This window comes from Tamandua tetradactyla, chromosome 4 (assembly GCF_023851605.1).
Source record: "Tamandua tetradactyla isolate mTamTet1 chromosome 4, mTamTet1.pri, whole genome shotgun sequence".
NCBI classification, from domain to species: Eukaryota; Metazoa; Chordata; class Mammalia; order Pilosa; family Myrmecophagidae; genus Tamandua; species Tamandua tetradactyla.
This window is the reverse complement of record NC_135330.1, coordinates 184327401-184351569: the sequence shown is the minus strand read 5'-3', so window position 1 is coordinate 184351569 and position 24169 is coordinate 184327401. Positions and strand designations below refer to the sequence as shown.

General features: G+C 39.8%; 1 protein-coding gene across 6 annotated transcripts in view; it reads right to left on the bottom strand.

The window, feature by feature from the left end:
- The window catches only part of TFDP1 (transcription factor Dp-1), a 121814-nt gene extending 99049 nt beyond the window's left edge, over positions 1-22765 (bottom strand). Inside the window, exons 1-2 of one of the 6 annotated variants that reach the window (XM_077158759.1) lie at positions 22646-22765; positions 20408-20483 (exon numbers count right to left, since the gene is read on the bottom strand). In XM_077158759.1, coding sequence (XP_077014874.1) covers positions 20408-20419 — 12 coding nt within the window. In that variant the 5' untranslated portion in view covers positions 20420-20483; positions 22646-22765. The other 5 variants (XM_077158761.1, XM_077158763.1, XM_077158760.1 and 2 more) reach the window with 5 other exon arrangements.
- Positions 22766-24169: the final 1404 nt, after the last annotated feature.

The window sequence follows — 24169 nt, the reverse complement described above, 5'->3', positions numbered from 1 at the left end:
TTGAAATATGTCATTGGTAACAGAGTTCAGCAGGAGTTAGAAACAGGGTAAGACAATGGGTAATTGAAGCTGAAGGGATACAGACTGTGCAACAGGACTAGATACAAAAACTCAAAAATGGACAGCACAATAATACCTAATTGTAAAGTAATCATGTTAAAACACTGAATGAAGCTGCATCTGAGCTATAGGTTTTTGTTTTGTTTTGTTTTGTTTTGTTTTGATTTTACTATTATTACTTTTATTTTTTTCTCTATATTAACATTCTATATCTTTTTCGGTTATGTTGCTAGTTCTTCTAAACCAATGCAAATGTACTAAGAAATGATGATCATGCATCTATGTGATGATGTTAAGAATTAATGATTGCATGTGTAGAATGGTATGATCTCTAAATGTTGGGTTAATTTCTTTTTTTCCGTTAATTAAAAAAAAAAAAAAAGAGAAGGGATAATTGGAGATGAAGGGATACAGACTGTACAACGGGACTGGATATAAAAACTCAGAAATGGACAGCACAATACTACCCAATTGTAATGCAATTATGTTAAAACACTGAATGAAGCTGCATGAGAGGTATAGGTTTTTTGTTTTTGTTTTTTTTGTTTTTTTTTCTTTCTATTATTGTTTTAATTCTTATTCTGTTGTCTTTTTATTTCTTTTTCTAAATCGGTGCAAATGTACTAAGAAATGATGAATATGCAACTATGTGATGTTATTAAGAATTACTGATTGTACATGTAGATTGGAATGATTTCTAATTGTTTTGTTAATTCTTTTTTTAATTAATAAAAAAAAAAAGTTTCAAAAAAAAAAAAAAAGACCCACAGCACCTTTTACTGGTGGAACCCACAGACAAACGTGGGCCACGAGCGCCACCTACTGGGCAGGATAAGAAAAACAGAAACCAGAGATTTCACAGAAAAATCTTTCAACCTGTTGGGTCCAACACCCAGGGAAATCTGACTAAATGCCCAGACGCCAGCAGAAGATAACGGATCACGCTCAGAAAATTGAAAATATGGCCCAGTCAAAGGAACAAACCAATAGTTCAAATGAGATACAGGAGCTGAAACAACTAATGCTGAATATACGAACAGAAATGGAAAACCTCTTCAAAAACGAAATCGATAAATTGAGGGGGGACATGAAGAAGACATGAGCTGAACAAAAAGAAGAAATAGAAAAACTGAAAAAACAAATCACAGAGCTTATGGATATGAAGGAAAAAGTAGAAAAGATGGAAAAAACAATGGATACCTACAATGATAGATTTAAAGAGACAGAAGATAGAATTAGTGATTTGGAAGATGGAACATCTGAATTCCAAAAAGAAACAGAAACTATCGGGAAAAGAATGGAAAAATTTGAACAGGGTATCAGGGAACTCAAGGACAATATGAACCGCACAAATATACGTGTTGTGGGTGTCCCAGAAGGAGAAGAGAAGGGAAAAGGAGGAGAAAAACTAATGGAAGAAATTATCACTGAAAATTTCCCAACTCTTATGAAAGACCTAAAATTACAGATCCAAGAAGTGCAGCGCACCCCAAAGAGATTAGACCCAAATAGGCGTTCTCCAAGACACTTACTAGTTAGAATGTCAGAGGTCAAAGAGAAAGAGAGGATCTTGAAAGCAGCAAGGGAAAAACAATCCATCACATGCAAGGGAAACCCAATAAGACTATGTGTAGATTTCTCAGCAAAAACCATGGAAGCTAGAAGAGAGTGGGATGATATATTTAAATTACTAAAAGAGAAAAACTGCCAACCAAGACTCCTATATCCAGCAAAATTGTCCTTCAAAAATGAGGGAGAAATTAAAACATTCTCAGACAAAAAGTCACTGAGAGAATTTGTGACCAAGAGACCAGCTCTGCAAGAAATACTAAAGGGAGCACTAGAGTCAGATACGAAAAGACAGAAGAGAGAGGTATGGAGAAAAATGTAGAAAGAAGGAAAGTCAGATATGATATATATAATACAAAAGGCAAAATGGTAGAGGAGAATATTATCCAAACAGTAATAACACTAAATGTTAATGGACTGAATTCCCCAATCAAAAGATAGACTGGCAGAATGGATTAAAAAACAGGATCCTTCTATATGCTGTCTACAGGAAACACATCTTAGACCCAAAGATAAACATAGGTTGAAAGTGAAAGGTTGGGAAAAGATATTTCATGCAAATAACAACCAGAAAAGAGCAGGAGTGGCTATACTAATATCCAACAAATTAGACTTCAAAGGTAAAACAGTTAAAAGAGACAAAGAAGGACACTATCTACTAATAAAAGGAACAATTAAACAAGACATAACAATCATAAATATTTACGCACCGAACCAGAATGCCCCAAAATACGTGAGGAATACACTGCAAACACTGAAAAGGGAAATAGACACATATACCATAATAGTTGGAGACTTCAATTCCCCACTCTCATCAATGGACAGAACATCTAGACAGAGGATCAATAAAGAAATAGAGAATCTGAATATTACGATTAATGAGCAAGACTTAACAGACATTTATAGGACATTACATCCCACAACAGCAGGATACCCCTTTTTCTCAAGTGCTCTTGGATCATTCTCAAAGATAGACCATATGCTCAGTCACAAAGCAAGTCTTAACAAATTTAAAAAGATTGAAATTATACACAACACTTTCTCGGATCATAAAGGAATGAAGTTGGAAATCAATAATAGGTGGAGTGCCAGAAAATTCACAAATACGTGGAGGCTCAACAACACACTCTTAAACAACAAGTGGGTCAAAGAAGAAATTGCAAGAGAAATTAGTAAATACCTCGAGGCAAATGAAAATGAAAACACAACATATCAAAACTTATGGGACGCAGCAAAGGCAGTGCTAAGAGGGAAATTTATTGCCCTAAATGCCTATATCAGAAAAGAAGAAAAGGCAAAAATGCAGGAATTAACTGTTCACTTGGAAGAACTGGAGAAAGAACAGCAAACTAATCCCACAGCAAGCAAAAGGAAAGAAATAACAAAGATTAGAGCAGAAATAAATGAAATTGAAAACATGAAAACAATAGAGAAAATCAATAAGACCAGAAGTTGGTTCTATGAGAAAATCAATAAGATTGATGGGCCCTTATCAAGACTGACAAAAATAAGAAGAGAGAGGATGCAAATAAATAAGATCAGAAATGGAAGAGGAGACATAACTACTGACCTCACAGAAATAAAGGAGGTAATAACAGGATACTGTGAACAACTTTACGCTAATAAATACAACAATTTAGATGAAAAGGACGGGTTCTTGGAAAGACATGAACAACCAACCAACTTTGACTCAAGAAGAAATAGATGACCTCAACAAACCAATCACAAGTAAAGAAACTGAATTAGTCATTCAAAAGCTTCCTAAAAAGAAAAGTCCAGGACCACACGGCTTCACATGTGAATTCTACCAAACATTCCAGAAAGAATTAGTACCAACTCTCCTCAAACTCTTCAAAAAAATCAAAGTGGAGGGAAAACTACCTAATTCATTCTATGAAGCCAACATCACCCTCATACCAAAACCAGGCAAAGATATTACAAAAAAAGAAAACTACAGGCCAATCTCTCTAATGAATATAGATGCAAAAATCCTCAACAAAATTCTAGCAAATCGAATCTAACAACACATTAAAAGAATTATACATCATGACCAAGTAGGATTCATCCCAGGTATGCAAGGATGGTTCAACATAAGAAAATCAATTAATGTAATACACCATATCAACAAATCAAAGCAGAAAAATCACATGATCATCTCAATTGCATGATGCAAAGAAGGCATTTGACAAGATTCAACATCCTTTCCTGTTGAAAACACTTCAAAAGATAGGAATACCAGAGAATTTCCTTAAAATGATAGAGGGAATATATGAAAAACCCACAGCTAATATCATCCTCAGTGGGGAAAAATTGAAAACTTTCCCCCTAAGATCAGGAACAAGACAAGGATGTCCACTATCACCACTACTATTCAACATTGTGTTGGAGGTTCTAGCCAGAGCAGTTAGACAAGAAAAAGAAATACAAGGCATCAAAATTGGAAAGGAAGAAGTAAAACTATCACTGTTTGCAGACGATATGATACTATACGTCGAAAACCCAGAAAAATTCACAACAAAACTACTAGAGCTAATAAATGAGTACAGCAAAGTAGCAGGTTACAAGATCAACATTCAAAAATCTGTAGCATTTCTATAAACTAGTAATGAACAAGCTGAGGGGGAAATCAAGAAACGAATCCCATTTACAATTGCAACTAAAAGAATAAAATACCTAGGAATAAATTTAACTAAAGAGACAAAAAACCTATATAAAGAAAACTACAAAAAACTGTTAAAAGAAATCACAGAAGACCTAAATAGATGGAAGGGCATACCGTGTTCATGGATTGGAAGACTAAATATAGTTAAGATGTCAATCCTACCTAAATTGATTTACAGATTCAATGCAATACCAATCAAAATCCCAACAACTTATTTTTCAGAAATAGAAAAACCAATAAGCAAATTTATCTGGAAGGGCAGGGTGCCCCGAATTGCTAAAAACATCTTGAGGAAAAAAAACGAAGCTGGAGGTCTCGCGCTGCCTGACTTTAAGGCATATTATGAAGCCACAGTGGTCAAAACAGCATGGTATTGGCATAAAGATAGATATATCGACCAATGGAATCGAATAGAGTGCTCAGATATAGACCCTCTCATCTACGGACATTTGATCTTTGATAAGGCAGTCAAGCCAACTCACCTGGGACAGAGCAGTCTCTTCAATAAATGGTGCCTAGAGAACTGGATATCCATATGCAAAAGAATGAAAGAAGACCCATCTCTCACACCCTATACAAAAGTTAACTCAAAATGGATCAAAGATCTAAACATTAGGTCTAAGACCATAAAACAGTTAGAGGAAAATGTTGGGAGATATCTTATGGATCTTACAACTGGAGGCGGTTTTATGGACCTTAAACCTAAAGCAAGAACACTGAAGAAGGAAATAAATAAATGGGAGCTCCTCAAAATTAAACACTTTTGTGCATCAAAGAACTTCATCAAGAAAGTAGAAAGACAGCCTACACAATGGGAGACAATATTTGGAAATGATATATCAGATAAAGGTCTAGTATTCAGAATTTATAAAGAGATTGTTCATCTCAACAACAAAAAGATAGCCAACCCAATTACAAAATGGGAAAAAGACTTGAACAGACACCTATCAGAAGAGGAAATACAAATGGCCAAAAGGCACATGAAGAGATGCTCAATGTCCCTGGCCATTAGAGAAATGCAAATCAAAACCACAATGAGATATCATCTCACACCCACCAGAATGGCCATTATCAACAAAACAGAAAATGACAAGTGCTGGAGAGGATGCGGAGAAAGAGGCACACTTATCCACTGTTGGTGGGAATGTCAAATGGTGAAACCACTGTGGAAGGCAGTTTGGCGGTTCCTCAAAAAGCTGAATATAGAATTGCCATACGACCCAGCAATACCATTGCTGGGAATCTACTCAAAGGACTTAAGGGCAAAGACACAAACGGACATTTGCACACCAATGTTTATAGCAGCGTTATTTACAATTGCAAAGAGATGGAAACAGCCAAAATGTCCATCAACAGAAGAGTGGCTAAACAAACTGTGGTATATACATACGATGGAATACTATGCAGCTTTAAGACAGGATAAACTTATGAAGCATGTAATAACATGGATGGACCTAGAGAACATTATGCTGAGTGAGTCCAGTCAAAAACTAAAGGACAAATACTGTATGGTACCACTGATGTGAACGGACATTCGAGAATAAACTTGGAATATGTCATTGGTAACAGAGTCCAGCAGGAGGTAGAAACAGGGTAAGATAATGGGTAATTGGAGCTGAAGGATACAGACTGTGCAACAGGACTAGATACAAAAACTTAAAAATGGACAGCACAATAATACCTAATTGTAAAGTAATCATGTTAAAACACTGAATGAAGCTGCATCTGAGCTATAGGTTTTTTTGTTTGTTTGTTTGTTTGTTTTTTTACTATTATTATTACTTTTATTTCTTTTCTCTACATTAACATTCTATATCTTTTTCTGTTGTGTTGCTAGTTCTTCTAAACCGATGCAAATGTACTAAGAAACGATGATCATGCATCTATGTGATGATGTTAAGAATTACTGATTGCATATGTAGAATGGTATGATTTCTAAATGTTGGGTTAATTTCTTTTTTTCCGTTAATTAATAAAAAAAAAATGGACTAAGTAAAGTTTCTGTGATCATAAGCTACTATTTATATTCATAGGGAGGAAATAAGTAAAGTTTCTATAAACATATGCTACACATTATTTCTATGCAGCACATTCTATGATCATATTATAAATATGTTATTCCAACAATGGCACATCAAATAGGACAGCATAGTATTATCACCATCACAGCATGAGGTAAGTGATAGGCAGACACGGAAACCAATTCAAGTGAATTCTAAATGGAAATGTTTACTACTTCCACAGAATCTTTTCTATAAATACTGATTTGTCAATATCTTTAGTATAGCCTGATACCATCAGATATGTCAAAGAAATTAATTTCTGCACTAATTGAATCCTTACCCCTTATCCCTTTCCACCTATTCCAAATAAAATCTGTCCTTGCAACTCAAATATGAAGCACTTTTCAAACTGTTAAAGAAGAGGTTAAATACAAATGAGAAGTTCTTTCCCCTTGGCAGTCTCCACTACCTGCCTGGAAGTGTGCTCTGCTAATACTTAAGTCTATACGCCAGTGATTTCAAAGCTCTTTGGAGTTGCAAAACCCCATGAGATTGTTTAATTTTGTGACTTCCCTCCTACTCTGGAGGCATGGCAGAGCAGAGGGGACAGGATAACATCAAGGGTACCATAAAAAAAAGGTTGAAACTACTCTGGTAACACATGATCATCTTCTCTTAACTTTTAGGCTACTTCCTTGGACAATCTTACGGCAAATATTTGTCTTTTATGCTGCATTGCTCCCAACAACCAGGCATCTAGATTTTAAAATAACAGATTTTAAGAAATAAGTCGTAAAGTAACAATAACCCCCAAGAATAAATAACTTTGTTATTTGGATTAATGTTAAAGTATACCAGATCAAAGATACATAGAACTTTTTAACTAATTCCCAAACTCAGCAATAAATACAATTTCAGAGCTTGTCTCATAAAAAAAAAATCCCCCTTCATTGTGCTTCCCTTAAAAATATGATTTAAGTTCTATCACAGAAGTACAAAAAGGTATTTTAATTCAAACCCTGATTTTTCTGGAAGGCAAAAAAAAAAAAAAAAAAAAAACCCAGCACAGTTTAAAAATAAGGCCCATATAAGGTACGCCAAGTCACTAATACTTTTAAGCAGAGGAAGTAAGGCATTATGAAATAGCTGAAAAAAATTTGCTTATAACACTATTACCTTATGTTATGCTGTAATCATTCACCTCAGAAGTTACAAGAATACAAACCAGTATTTGAATTTGGGCCTCAAAGAGTCTTAACAGTCACCCTAAATAACGATGAAAAAATATTAATTAATTAACTAAAGCAAGAAAAAAGCATCTATCCACATCAACACAAGGTGTTATGGAAATCCTGTATTCGATACATGATTGTTCTGTAAACTCACAACTTCTCTAATATAGAAAAAAAATGGAGGATAAAGCATTTAAAATTATCTTAGAAACTGGGCAGGCCACAGCGGCTCAGCAGGCAGAGTTCTTGCCTGCCATGCCAGAGACCCAGGTTCGATTTCTGGTGCCTGCCCATGGGGTGAAAAATTATCTAAAAAATTATTCACATTTAATTTTAGAATTCACGGTATGAATTAAAGATTGTTCTCCATTGGATTATATTAAAACGAGTATACATTTCCAACTCCTACAAAATGAAAAAAGCAAACCTAGTGTTAATATTTTGCTGTGATAAAGATGGACAAAGGTTTAATATCCTTAATTTATAAAGAACAGATAGATACCCAACAATAGGATAAAAAACCAGAATAGAAAAATTAGTACTGGATATGTTTGTCAATTTACAAGGAAATAAAAATTTTTAAAAGGAAAACATTCACTTTCTAAAATCAAAGAAATGCAAACTAAAACAATATACAATTTAAAATGTCACCTATCAAAGTAGCAAGTTTTGTGGTTTTAGTTGTAATTATCAAACTCAATGTTGAGAAGGGAAACTGATGTAAAATGGGTCCTTATCCTGCGATCAGTATAAACTGGTACAATCTCATTGGAAAGTAACTCTGACAATATGGGTCAAAGAGTTTATACATGCAGTTACATTTCCAGGAATTTATTCTACGGATTTTATTGTGGCTATGTGTAAATACTAGAAGACTAGCTGGAAACCACCAAAATATCCAACAACAGGGTCTTAGTTTACTTATGGCATATATCCACACGTTGGAATACTGCAGATGCGCTCGCTCTTTAAAAAAAAAATTAATTTTATTATGTTTTGCAGAGTCTCTCTTAACTCCACTAATTGATTTAACAAATTAACTGGCATTCTCCATTCTCCTATAAAATACTAGTCATTAACAGGATGCCCTCAGATAATCAGCACATTTGTGCTACAAAAAAAAGTTCACCTGCCTACTGTCCCAAACTCAGTTGCATTCATTTCAACACATCTATTATGCCAGCTTCATGTTACTATGGTTACCTGTTTTGTAGACTTATAGAATACAAAAAAGAAAGAATTCTTACATCTAAAACAATTTTCCTGAATGATTTGAAAAGACTTGGTAACAGCATATTGCTAAAAAAAAAAAAAAAATTAAAATAAACTGCTATTGAATTAGGTATGGGGCAGGTAACTCTAAAAGCCTGGAAAAACTTGCAAAAAAGTCTAGAAGGTGGCAGTCTGTGTCTTTAAATGTCCTTTAAGTTCTTCATTCATTCTACAGAAAGTAAAACAGGTTTATTATGGCTATGGTTTATGCAGGAATCTCAAATAAGTGGCTCCATCTCAAAGAAAAGGCCAGCACTCTATACTCAAAAGGTTGGTGAATTAATATACATTTGTTTGAATTTCAAGTGTTTAGCTATGTATCATTTTTTTATGAGTTCCCACTTTAACTAGCTTTCTCAATATTTGATCATCTACAATTCCCCAATGTGTCAGATAAAAGATCTTCAAAGTAACATACAGGCACTAAAAATAACATGGTAGAAAAAAATGACCCACATGGGCAAATACTGACACATTAAAGTGAAAAAGCAGTGAAAGGCAATGTACAGTACAATTAAAATCTTTGTAAAATATGCATTTATTATATCTAACTAAATAAAAATCCAGCAGGAATATACAAAATACTAATAATTCCTCTCAGATATGGGCTGACCAGTGATTTTTATTTTCTTCTTTTTGCTTTTCTATATTTTTCAAACTTTCTCCAACAAACATTACTTTTCTGATAAAAAAAAAAAAGACTTCAATTTTTTTGTTTTTAGCAATTCCATCTTTTTTCTTGTGAAAATTCTACCGAATGGATAATCAAAGCATGGTTGTGACAGAAAGTCAGGTTTCTAAAACAAAAAACTCAGTTAACGCAGAGAACAGACTGCAATTGGGGAACAACCAAATTTCCACGACACTATGAAGCATGGAGGGGCACAAACACACCTGTCACCAACACACCTGGGGAGGGAGGTGGACGCAGCAAGGGACACACCCAGAGAGGTTAACTGGCAGGACAGAGCCCGGGCGAAGGTGCTGGACAGGTCTGATTCTGGAATAACCGTGTTAGTTTTCTGATTTACAAACATAATTACTTTGATGCTTATTGCTCATCAAAGCTATTTATGTGATCTCATTTTTTAAACCCTAGATCTGTGACATTATTTAATGGAGATTAGAGTACACAGTGAAAGCATGTGTGTCAAAAACTTGCTGTGTTTTTAAACCACTGGGAATGCACAATGGTTTTCATTTCATCAAACCAGAAATTCCTTAAAACGAAAGTGTGAAAACAGGATTTCGATGAACTAGAGTTCTAAGTTCAAATAACCGACTTTGATCGATTCTGATGGGAAGAGGTAGGTCTTTACCAGCACATCTGAATTAAGAGAGACCATGAAGTGCAAACAACATAAAAGCCATCATCAGCAATTCATATACAAACTACGAAGCAAATTCAGGACTCACTAAGAATCTCAGTCAGCCACCTAATCGAAGTAGAAGGCTTACTCATTTCCAGGTCCTCTGCTATGGACAAAGATATAGAATTAGTGGTATTTTATGGTCAATTCTCTAATAACCATAATTATTTGAATTAGAAGATGCCTCAGAGGGGGATGGTGTCATCTAATCCAACCTCTAATTCAGCAAACGCAGACATCCCTCTACCACACCTGAGACGTAACCCCTGTTTACGCCTTGCAGTGGTGGACCCACTGGCCAATAGTCCCATTTGAAGTCTACTTCTCTGCAATCCTAATTCACTGTTGCTAGATCTTTCAGTTAAGCAAAACTTAAGAATTTTAGCTGCTCACAACAAATCGTATAAAAGTACACTGCACGTAAAGCTGTGTTTCAATTCCAAAGGTAAATTTTCCAGTTGTTTGACAAGAAAAATGTAATTTTTAAAATACCAAGAATGAATATGAGATCTTCTAAAAATCTAAAGATTATCTAAAAGTAAAACTGCAAGTAAAGTTAGATATAAATACGGAAGGTGACTCTCTCAATCATTTTACAATGAACACTGAAAGCTAAAAATGGAGTTGATGATGTGAAAAAAACATTATCAACTAAAGATACATTTTTAACCTTTTGGAATTTTACACAGGATATCAGTATAATACCTTTTAAAACCAAGATGTTTTAGGAATAACATTTTTAATTAAGCTCTTCTTTTCTGCTTTTTAACATCATCTCAAAGAGTTTCTCCAATTTCATCCCATGTAGAAATAAAATAATTCTGTAACATGAAAAGCCTGTTGGCAAAACAAGCATACCATCATAGATTTCTTCAGTATTTAAACCTGAGTGGGCTAAATTTACTACCCTCTTAATCTCAAACATAAAGTTGTTCCTTTATGAGGGTACTCAAAAGGAAATACTTCACTAAATTACTGAATGAGTATTTGTGCCCAGAACTCATTTCATCAAAGACCAAAGGAAACAGCAGGGTTATTGCTATATGAGGTTTATTTCCTCAGCACTGAATTTCATCATCTAGGTCTGTAAAATGATATTCGGCCTATATATTTTTAGACAAGCTCATTAGTCTCCAGTTAGTATTAAACTGACCTCATTTTATCATAACACAAAAGCTTAGATTACTTGTGTATTTTCTATCGATCTCTAGCTCTCAATGATACAATTTAGGGATTTCCCCCAAAAGCTCACAAAATACAAAACAACTGGCATCACAGAATAGCTTTCAAAACTGAGGGACAGGAACTCTGAATAGTGACTTACACAGGTCATTATCATAACTTAACTCCCTTTCTCTAGCTGGGGCAAGCTGATGGAAGCGTGTGTCCACCATACAACCCATGACAGTAGGAGTCACTTCATCTAAGAAAATGGTTAAGAAAAACTCTGGATTGAAAGCTAGAGGCGCAGGTTCTAGTTATGTTCTGACACTAAGTGACCCTGGGAAAGTAACTTAACCTTTCTGGGCCTCTCTCCCCCTTATGTAACACAAAGGCGTCATCCAAGGTTTCTTTCAACTCTAATCCTAGAAGAACTACGACTGCTATGGAAGGCCTTTATTTTATGACTAGTTTTTCCATATGCTAATAACACCAAACTGTCCTTATTAGAAAGAAAAATAGAGGGTGAGGGGGGAACAAAACAAGACAAGGACAGATGGACAGACAGACACACACAGAGGCACACATTTGTGACAGTGGCTTAAAATTATAATTTCTAAACTTTCTTTCAAGTTAATAACCTTGGCCTTTCTTAGTACAGACATATCTCATTTTACTGTGCTTCAATTTTATTGAGCTTTACAGATTTTTTTTTTAACAAACAGAAGACTGTAGCAAACTTGCTTTGATCAAGTCGATTGGCATCATTTTTCTCAACTGCATCTGCTCACTTTCTGTCTGTCACATTTTAGTAATTCTCACAATATTTCCAACTTTTTCACTATTATTCTATGTTACGATGATCTGCGGTCAGTGATCTTTGACATTATTATTGTCATTGTTTGGGGCGCCATGAGCACCCATAAATGTGTGTGTGTTCTGTTACCCCAGCTCTCTCTCTCTCTCTTCAGGCCTTCCTATTTCAAGACACAACAATTAGGCCAATTACTATCCTTACAATGGACTCTAAATGTTCAAGTGAAAAGAAGAGTGGCAGGTCTCTCACATTAAATCAAAAGCTAGAAATGATTAAGCTTAGTGAGGAAGGCATGGTGAAAGTCAAGACAGGCTGAAAGCACCTCTTGCGCCAAACAGTTAACCAAGTTGTGAATGCAAAGGAAAAGTTCTTGAAGGAAATTAAAAGTACTACTCCAGTGAACATACAAATGATAAAAAAGCAAAACAGAAAGTATTTGCAAGCCCCCTTCGGGAAATGGTGAGAGCGGGGAGAAATTCAACTTCCCCAAGTTGAATTCTTGATATTCTCACAAGCAGTGTGGACAACCAAAGCTATAGGCTGAGCCCCCAGTCTTGGAGTTTGTGCATATGAAACTTAACCCCACAAAGGATAGGTCAAGTCTACTTAAAATTTAGGCCTAAGATTCACCCCCAAGAGAGCCTCTTTTGTTGCTCAGATATGGCCTCTCTCTCCAGCCAACACGACAAGCAATCTCAACACCCTCCCCCTCTCTGCATGGGACATGACTCCCAGGGGTGTGGACCTTCCTGGCAACGTGGGACAGAAATCCTGGAATGATCTGAGACACAGCATCAAGGAACTGAGAAAAACCCTAGAATGAGCTGAGAATTAACATCAAGGGATTGAGAGAACCTTCTCGACCAAAGGGGGAAGAGTGAAATGAGACTAAGTGTCAATGGCTGAGAGATTCCAAACAGAGTCCAGAGGTTATCCTGGAGGTTATTCTTACGCATTAAGTAGGTATCACCTTGTTGTTCAAGATGTAGTGGAGAGGCTGGAGGGAACTGCCTGAAAATGTAGAGCTGTGTTCCAGTAGCCATGTTTCTTGATGATGATTGAACAATGATATAGCTTTCACAATGAGACTCTGTAAATGTGAAAACCTTGTGTCTGATGCTACTTTTAGCTACTATATCAACAGAAGAGTAGAACATATGGAATAAAAATAAATAATAGGGGAAACAAATGTTAAAATAAATTTAGTTTGAAATGCTAGTGGTAAATGAAAGCGAGGGGTAAGGGGTATGGTATATATAATCTTTTTTTCTCTATTATCATTTTATTTCTTTTTCTGTTGTCTTTTTATTTCTTTTTCTAAATTGATGTAAATGTTCTAAGAAATGATGAATATGCAACTATGTGATATTAAGAATTACTGATTGCATATGTAGAATGGAATGATATCTTAATGTTTTATTTGTTAATTTTTTTTTATTAATAAAAAGTTGAAAAAAAAGCAAAACAGGCTTACCGCTGATATGGAGAAAATTTTAGTGGTCTGAACAGATCAAACCAGCCACAACACTTCCTTTAGCTAAAACCTAATCCAGAACAAGGCGCTAACTCTCCTCAATTTTATGAAGACTGAGAGAGATGAGGAAGCTGCCTAAGAAAACTAAAGCCAGCAGAGTTTGGCTCATGACATTTAAGGAAAGACACCGCCTCTGTAACCTAACATGCAAGGCGAAGAAGCAAGCACTGATATAAAAGCTGCAGCAAGTTATTCAGCAGACCTTGCTAAAACAACTGATGAAGATGGCGACACTGAACAGATTCCCAACGCAGAAGCAGCAGCCTTATGTTGGAAGAAGATGCCATCTAGGACTTTCAAAGCTTTGACAGAAGTCAATGCTTGGTTTCAAAGCTTCAAAGGACAAGCTGATTTTCTTATTAGGGGCTAATGCAGCTGGTGACTTTAAATTGAAGCCAATGTCATTTATTATTCAAAAAATCCTAGGGTCCATAAGAACTATGCCAAATCTATTCTGCCTGTGCTTGATAAATGGAACAAAGCCTGGAGGGCAGCACAGTTGACTGAATAAACTGTTGAGACCTACTGCTCAAGGAAAAAGAGCACTTCAAAAAGACTGCCCAGTGACAATGCACCTGGCCACCCAAGAGCTCTGATGGAGGTGTACAATGAGATTATTGTTGCTTTCATGCCTGCTAACACAACATTCAATTCTGCAGTTCATGAACTGAGGAGTAATTTCGACTTCCAAGTCTGAATACTGGTGAAATACATTTTGTAAGGCTACAGCTGCCATACATAATGATTCCTCTGACAGATCTGGGCAAAGCCAACTGAAAACCTCCTAGAAAGGATTCACCATTCTAGACACCTTTAAGAACATTTGTGATTCATAGAAGGAGGTCAAAATATTAATATTAACAGGAATTTGGAGGAAGTTGATTCCAATTCTCATGGATAACTTTGAGGGGTTCAAGACTTCAGTGGTGGAAGTAACTGCAGATGTGGTGGAAACAGCAAGAGAACTAGAATTAGAAATGGAGCCCGAAGATGTATCTGAACTGCTGCAATCTCATGATAAAACTTGAACAGATGAGAAGTTGCTTCTTATGCATTAGCAAAGAAAGTGGTTTCTTGAGATGGAATCTACTCCTGGTAAAGGTGCTATGAACATTGCTGAAATGACAACAAAACATTTAGAATATTACATAAATTTGGTTGACAGAGCAGTGGTAGGGTTCGAGAGGACTGACTCCAACATGAAAGTTCTACTGTGGGAGAAATGCTACCAGACAGCATCACATGCCACAGAGAAATCTTTCATGAAAGGAAGAAGCAATTGATGCAGGAAATTTCATTGTCTTATTTTAAGAAATTGCCACAGCCACCCCAACCTTTGGCAACCACCACCCTGATCAATCAGCAACCATCAACATCAAGGGAAGACCCTCCAGCAACAAAAAAGATTACAACTCACTGAAGGCTCAAATGATGGTTAGCATTTTTTTATCAAGAAAGTAATTTTTAATTAAGGAATGCATTTTTTTTTTAGATTTTTAATGCTATTGCACACTTAACAGACTACAGTATTATCTAAACATAACTTTTATATATGCACAGAGAAACCAAAATATTCATGTGACTCGCTTTATTGTGGTGGTTTGGAACCAATCCTATAATAGCTCCGAGGTATGTCTGTACTGAAAGTGGGACATGCTATCACATTCTTAGCAGGGCAAAACCTTTCCAATCATAATCTGTGTAAAGGGGATCCATGATTGGCACAAAAGTAATTTCGTAAATACCTTGTTTTATAAACCGGTAAAATAATAAACTACATGTTTTACCTATCAGATGACATAAAGAGAAAAATGTTTAAAAGACCCCACTTTGGAGGGAGAGAACAGCTACTGCTGGTGGGGGAATAAATCCCTGCCTTGGAGGGCAACTTGTCACTACCTATCAAAATGTATAAAGCCCATTGACCTGCTTAGAATTTTTTCTACAGGAATTTCTGAAAAACATTCCACCACGTGAGTCCAAGTTAAGAAAAGGAAAGAGCATAAATGCCCATCAATTTGGGAAGAGTTAAATACATCACAATACAATCATATAATGCAATATTCCCCCAGCTGTTAAAATGAAGTCATTTGTAAGTACTGATGGAACAATCTCACACAAAAAGTTTTAAATGACACACTTCAGCAGTTCCTTACCTGGGTCTGTACTGAACCCCACCCTCCCTCACCAAAGGATTTTCGCAAATGTAAAAGAGGTCTGTTTTTCACACTGTCACAGTAACTTGGGAGAAAGCTCTACTGTCATTTCATTTTTTATAAGAGTAGGCTAGTATGTTAGATGCCCTGAATCAAGGGTGACAGTGCCCACAACAAAGAAATATCTTGTCCCAGATGCCAAACAGCCCCAGTGACCAGATGCCAACAGCAGTCCCGGTGAGTTACACTCTGCTAGAAATTGTTATATGAATAAATTTCTGGAAGAAACCAAAAAATAACTGTTAATAGTGGTTACTTCCAGGAGTCATTAGGCCATGTGGGGGCTGGGAGGCACTGTTACTTTTCATTTATAAGCTTCTGTACTGTTTGAATCTTTCTCACTCTTTTCCCCTGCACACATTGTATGAATAAACAGAAAATCTATTTGAATTTTTTACCTCAAACATATAACAATTTAATTTATATAAATGAATTTTTAAATCCAAAAGCAAAGACCCTAATCTACCTAAGAACAGGGACTCCATTCCCTTCTCTGCTTCCTCAAACAGGCCCAGGCCAAGACTCCACAGAAAACAGGGACTCAAAACACAAGACTCCACAGAAAACAGGGACTTGCTAAGAGTAGAAGCAACTATTATGAATTAACCAAGCAGCCTCAATTTTTACCTACTACTCAACTAAACCTCTCTTTCTACTCAGTCTCTGATGGTGCTAACCAGAAATAAGATGAGAAAGCAGAAAGGAAAGAACTGGGAATTCATTAGCTCCATAAACCTCCTTGAAATAAACTGCCTACTCATTCTATTTTTCTGCTGGTTTTAAATGTTCCCAATAATACAACAACGGAAGAGAGGAACATTTAAAAAAATAAAATTCAGAATTCAATCACCAAGGAATTGAGCTTATTTTAATATAACGGCTGAAAAATGCGGTTGGTTTAAAAAAAAAAACAACAAAGGAATTACCTGTTTTGCCTAGAAATCTTTTTATTTAATTTATTCTGGAAGCACCTATTTTGTTTTGCAAATAGGAAAAAAAAAATGCAAAATTTATAATCTATGCCAGAGCACATCGAAACTTTAGGCTACAGTTCTTAACCTATACCACAATCATATCCTACCTCAAGGTCTTCAAACACATCACCTCTGCTTTCTACTTCATCCTTCAGATCTCAGTTAAAATGTCACGTCAAGAAGTCTTCTCTGACCACCCCAAGGAAGACTGCTCCTCCCCCTCCAGGCCCCTAACACCCTGTCCTTTCCCTACAGGCCCTCACCACATTCTGTGTTAAACACTCACCTGCCTGTCTTCCCACTAGACTGCTAACTACATCTTTTTTGCCCACCTAACTATACCCACTGTCTAGCACATAAGTAATAAAAAAAATGTAATAAATGGATACATGAACAAAATGAAATGCACGTTATAATTATTTAAGAGTTCTCACTGTGTTCATACATATCAGGGACAACTGAGATAGACGAGGGAACAATTTCCAATCCTCACATGAAATGAGGATAGAAACTAGCAGACCTGGCTCATGTAATCTTTTAAACTGAAATAGACCTAAAAAAGAGCTCAAACAAGGATGACCGAAAAGCTCTTTTTTTTTTTTTCTGAAGACTAGATAACTTAAGATCTCTTAGATCAAAGAGACACTAGTTAACCAGGAGTTAGCTTAAAACCAGTTCTGTGCTTGCAAAAATCATTCAAACAGCTTTGAGGAAATAGTTCTAAGTGTGGTCCAACTTCATTTGTTCAAAGTAGAACTGGTGTCACTGCTAGATTTACCTCCCACCTCACTCTCGTTCCCCTCCTTTTCCAGCCCCAATTCTTAAGACAGCACTTTGTACACTCATCTCGTCTTCTTCAATAAGCTGTTCCTCTGCCACTGAAAGCTCATCAACCCCTACTGTTTCTATTATCACCTATTCAATGATGATACCAAAAACCCAGATCTCTACCCCAAATCTTTCTCCTGAGCACGACACTCACATCTAGCCATTTGCCTGGTCCCTTCGCCAAACCTGCTCCTCTTTCCTAGATCTCCTAAATTGGCAACCACAGCTGATGGAGACATTAGAAAGCTTCCATATGATCTTCTCATCCTTCTCATCAAAATCTGTTGTCAGCCTCTCACCAGTCCTTAAGTTTGTCCTCCTCCATTCTGAGACAGTCTTCCTAGCTCTGGTGCTCTCCAGCCTCCCCAGCCCCGGCACAGTCTCCCTCCTCTTTCCATTCATGCTCCATGGAAGCCCTCAGAGCTGTGCAAAGCTGGGCTGGGAGAATGCAATGCTCTAGTCACCAATGCCCCCACCCCACCCACCCCCAACCACAGCTACTCTGCTTCCACCTATTTTTATGTGCTTTTTACCTTATATATAGGGTTTCAACTAAAATCCCATAGCTTAAAGAAAATGTTTTTAAACTACTGCTCTATTTTCCTCTCCAATACCTGCTGCCAAAGTCATCCTTACCAAACACAAATGCCTTACCCCTACTTAAAAAAAAATTTTTTTTTTGGTTACAGAATAAAGGGCCAAATTCTTCTTGGCCACAATCTTCAGGCCTTTCCAGTCTAGCTAACAGCCCCCTCATGAAACCTGGGTTCCAGGTTTCACACTGGATTTCTTCCTCTTTTCAGCACCGCTATTTCTCTGCCTGAAATACCCCGGTGATTGTCATCTTAACGCACTCTTCTCCAGTCCTCCACTGTGTAATCTACCAGTGCTGCAAAGGATAATTCAAAATCAGGTCAAGGTAAACCATCCAAAATGTTCCCAGCCACTTGGCCACCCCTTGCTCTGGCTGCCACAGCACCTTACAGGTGTTGCTCCTCCAGAAGTGATCACATTAGAGTAAACTGTCTGAATCTTTCCCTGCAACTTAGAGAGCAGAAGCCTTGATGCATTTATCTCTACATTCCCAGAGTCTAACACTGTATCTGGTACATGGAAGGAGGGTCCAAATTAAATCAATGCAGAATTGATGGCTTCGAGAGCAAGAAGTCTCTCCCTCTCCTCTCATTTCTAGCACATCATCAATGAAGTATCCAAGTGTGCTTAATAAAGTCAAAAATAAAGTCTGTTCCTTGAAACTACAAAACACACAAAAATATATTCCAACATATTAAGGTGCAGCATCAGCATTTAAAAGAGCATTTAAATATTCTGTTTCTAGAGTATATACCACATGTCCTGCTGCCCTGCACTTTTACGGCACGTAAAATGGCCATTGACAAATGTAATTGGAGATGATAAAATCAATGTTGCATCATATACAGATTATGGCTTTAACTTAAAAAGAAAAAATTACAGAGTCCCCTTACACATCCTCTGTACCAAATTAAACCAGAAATGCTTGAAAACAGGGATCCTGGTGAACATGAGTAGACAAAGAATTGTTAGTGAGAGTTTGGGGCATACCACGAGGCATTCAGTAAGACTTTTTAAAAAGTCAGTAAACATTTTTAAACTAATGCAAAGAGCTTAACATCTATTATTTGGTTCAACAGGTATGAATACATTTTTATTACATACTGTGTGTTTTAGGCAGATGCAGTACGCCTGAGTTGTACTTCCAACTACGATTTTAAGTAAATAAATAAACACCTTCTTTTTACTAATGTTATTTGCTTATTTTACTTTTACTAATGCTTACAAAACAATGCATTCTAAGAAACACTAAGGAATATGGTTGGTGTTTAGGTGATTTTAACTGATTTTACAAAGTGTAGCAAAAAACTGCATGGACCAATAAAACTGGCTATGGTCTCAGATCTCAAACCTAATTTCTTAAAACAAGTTAAAAAAAATTTCAGAATGACTCTATAGTTTCATAACAGATACAAAGTGAGGTAAAGTAACTAGCGTTCTTCACAGCATTTCGTTAATAACCAAATCTCATTCTTCTGGGGGGAAAAGTAGCCAAAACACGTTGACGTTCAAAGTTGAATTAATTCCCTTCACTCTACACAAAACAGGTACACACTGTTTACAACCTAAGTTTAGGGTCATTCTGTTCATGATAAGCAATGCTCCCCAGTTCCAGATCTCTGCAGGGACTTTCATCCGAAGTAAATAGCGCCCTTCTCTGCTGAGCATCAGAAAAAAGGTACAGAGCCAGCAACTACTGAGCTCCCACGACATAACTATTTTGTATTCTCCATCTCGTTTAATTTTGTATTCCCCCTCTCTATTTAATTAAGGAATGCCTTAATAAATATATTCAAAATTATAAATTTAATGCAGTCTGAAAAGATTAAGAAAAAGTGAAATTAATATCATTTAAGCACCACATAATATTTATCATCAGGCATTCATGATTACAAAAAACACAAAGGGAGAAGTCATACATCTTCACGTAGGCTACTAGATTTCTTTGTTCTTTTTCACCTTTATCTTGTTTCATCTGCTTTAAAAGTTTAAAAACAAACACTATTGTAGTTTATGTGCTGTCACTCTGCAAAAAAGTGGGAAAACTACAAAGAATTTAGTACTTCCTTACTTCTCACTATTAAAGCTAGGTAAGTATTTATAACATGTACTTACATCTTTTGCCATGTTACCAGATCCGTGAAATCAATTCTCTAAGTGTTCGCCCTCCAGAGAAGAAACAATGATTTTTCTGGCAAACAAAAAAAGAAAGAAAGAAAGAAGGAAAAACAAGAAATGAATAAGAATAAAAAAGAAGTCAGTAAATAAAATATCACATCTTACAGAGACATTTTCCCCACCACCACTTCAACTGTGCTTCCAGGAAACAAGAACCTCCTTTCCTAATTGCATACCCTTACTCAATCCTGAAAATAGAACAGTCAAAACTCATACTTACGACTTTAAAAGTCATTTCAGCAACTGAAAACATACTTTAAATTGACAATCCCATATACAACCAGGATGCAGAAACTCCATTATCCAAAATCATTGCCACTGTACCATAACTTTTTCCCAAGATCACCCAAAGAAGCAATGGGTAAAAACCCCTGAACACACATGCCTGGATTACCTTCACATTTCTAAAGCATTCACCTATAACATTAATTATACCAGTAGGTACATTCATCTCACATATCTCTACCCTTCGCCAACCGAGGCACACACACATATGCGCAAACCTAAGCTGCCACATATTCACCCAACAGGAATATAACTCCCTTTTATGTCCCTGCACAAAGACAAGTACGCAGGGAAATCCATCCCAAAAGAACTCTTGAGAGGGTCTTCTCTCCCACCGTGGTCAGTCTCCAAGTGGCTGATTCAAGCCTGGTTAGACTGTTAACTCTGACAGGTGGGCTTCCAGAGGCACCTTAGCCAGTCCCAACCGCTCGAAGCCCCCCACCCTCAACCTCCACGCCCCCAGCCCGCCCGGGTCCCTGACCTGTCACTAGGCCTCAGGAGCCACCTCCACCGAGAGGAGCCTCCCTTCCCCCGCCCGCCACCGGAACCGGCAGTCCTCGGCCCGGAGCTCCCGAAAGGACCAGGTCGGTGGAAGGGTCAGCCCCTCCCCGTCCCCTCCCGAAGGCTCTCGCTGCAGGCCGGAGCGGATCCGGCCTCCCGGGCCCGAGCGCGGACGGCGCGCTCGGGCCCGGGACGGATCCGGCTGCAGTTGCAACCCAGCCGCCCGCCACCACCCGCGCCTGGTGCACCTCCCGGCAACAGGCGCCCCCCGACCCCCTCCCCGTTGGCCCCGCGTCCCCGGGCGGGCGAGGGGCGCGCGACGATGCTTATCCGGGGCCTGAGGGCCTAGCTCCGGCCCTGCCGCCCCGCCTGCCCCAACCCGGGGACTCCCCGCGGCTGATCCGATCCCCCACCGTGCCCTCCCAGGCAACGAGCCGAGTCCCCCAACAGCCCCACCACCCGCTCGCCTCGGCCGGGCCCTCTCCCGCCCAATCGCGTCCTACTCCCCACCCGCACCCCCTCTCTTCCATTCCACATCCTACAGCCGAGGTCAAGTCACCTGGAGAGCAGCTTCCTCCCCCGGCCGCCCACCCCCCCACCCAGCGAACGGCGGCGGCGAGCCCCGCAGCCCACCACCAACTGCAGCGGCTACAATGAGGCGCGGCGCGGCGGCGTGGGGGGTGCGGGGTGGGGGAAGGTTTACCGACTGCACATGTGCGGCGCACACAGAGCACCAGGAAAGAGCCCCAAGGAGACACCGAGCCTTGCGCGCGGCGCCCACACGCAGGCGAGGCGGGGGCAGGGCCGAGGGGCCGGCCCGCCGGGGACCAGTCCGGCCCGGGCTGTCCCCTCGCCGCTGTGGTCCCGCCCCCCGCGCCCGGCGGCCGGCCCCGACCCAAGCCCGCCCCACAACCGCCTCTCGGGCCGGGCGCCCGCGGACCACCCGGTGCCCCCTCCCTCCAGGACCAGCTGCTCGCCCTGCCCTCCGCCCCATCCCCCAGCTCCATCCTCCCGCGACTCAGGCGTCTCAACACCCAACACCCCCCTTCTCCATCCTCTCCGGGTTCCCGCCCCAGGGCATCCTCTTCCCTCCCCTCCGGCAGCCCCGGCCGCCCGCGGCCCGCGCGCACCCGCCCTTCGCCTGCAGCGTGGGGGTGGCCGGCGCCCCGCACCTGGCTCGCCCGGTCCACGCTCGCGCGCGGGGCTGGGGGCGGAGATGCAGGACGCGGAGGCTGAGGGCCCGCCACCCGGGTCCCGCACTCACGCGAGGACGGCGGGGGTAGGGAGTCCCGGCCGCCCTGGCCAGACCACCCTGCGCCCTCACTCTCTTCCCGCTCGTCGCCGCGACCCCGGGAGCGGTGGCACCGGGGGAAAAAAATTGAAACTTACACTTTGTACCGGGAGCGTCGAGCCGGCGTGACGTGCCGGGAGCGCGGTGACGTGCGGCCACGAGCGGCCCCATAGAGACTGGCCCAAAGTGTCAGTTTCACCCCCGCGCGCTCCGCCTCGGGGAGCGTGGCGCGCCTGCGCGCCGTTTTCGCGCCTTTGGCTCCCTCCCTCCCTCCCTGCCTCCTCCCGCCTGTTCTGCTCCGCCCCCGCCTGGCGCCGGGAGAGGGGCTCTTGTGGATGTTTCTGTGTGTGTGTGTGTGTGGTGTATCTGTGTTTGTGTGTGTGTGTGTGTGTGTGTGTCCGAGAGTGTGTGCGGAGGAGAGAAGGAAAGAGGAGGCCGGGCGACGAGCGTGTGTGGCAGCGGGTGGGCGCGCGGCGCGGAAGCTCCTTCCTCCCGCGGCGTGAGCTCCTGGCCCGGCACCGCGCGTTCGGCACCGCGGCCTCCTGGAGGCGAGGAATCTTCAGACACCCAGCCACCGCACGGCTCCACGCCCACGACCACCCTCCACCCAGCTCCTACACAATTCCATGCATCCTCGATGCCCACCGGGGAGGCATCCCGGAAGTGGGTTCCGAAGGGAAAACCAGGCAGCCCAGTTTCATCCTCTGACTGCCGGAGCGACCTCATCGCCGGTGGGGCTTGTTGAACCCTTATCTCTGAAGACGTAGTCACAACTTCGACCTCACAGCTACTAAGACCAGTGGGTGGATTCAGCCATAAGGGGGTGAAGAAACACAACAGAGGGTTGACTGGTGCATCTTGAGTAGAGTCGGAAGTTCAGTTCTGGATTAGGCAGCAGTGTCCAAGCCCTCCCCTCCCTACCTCGCCGCCTCGTAAGTGTGATGCATAATTAACGTTTGCAAAGCACTTTGAGGTGCACAGACCAAAGGCGCACCGTGTGCAACGTGTTATTACATTACACCCCACACACACCACTTAGCATGGTTTCACAATTTAGCCACTTTTATGCTGATTACACCCACTTCTGTTTCTTTAGTAATGCACAGATCCCTTAAATCTCTGTTCACTTGTCTTAAACTATTAGCAAGCTGATTAACATTTCTTCTTTTAAGAAAAGTTAATGCAAAACTCTTCATATTCTAGGTACAGAATAGTGCACAATGGGTATTTAAAGAAACATTGATGATTGAGATGAATAAAAGGCACCAAGAGGAAATGTCCTACAAATTAATATCCATAGAATAACATTACTCTTTGCTGGTGAAAATTTTACAACTCAGCCATTAGCAACCCCCCATGATTTCAGAACCAACTTTCCTCCATTATGTTCTGCAAATGTCATATTTTCCTATCTCCATTCCTCAGTCTTTTACAGAAATTATTTACTTCTGACTAAATTTAAATTTAACCCATGATTGCAATGGTTAGCCTGGTTTCCCAGTCTCTTGGAACTAAAGGTAGCCACTTTAGTTAGCACCCCACCATGAGACCTAGGGGCTCAGTTAGGAAGACGTAAACTTAAAATCATAATATAGGGGTGGGCCACAGTGGCTCAGCAGGCA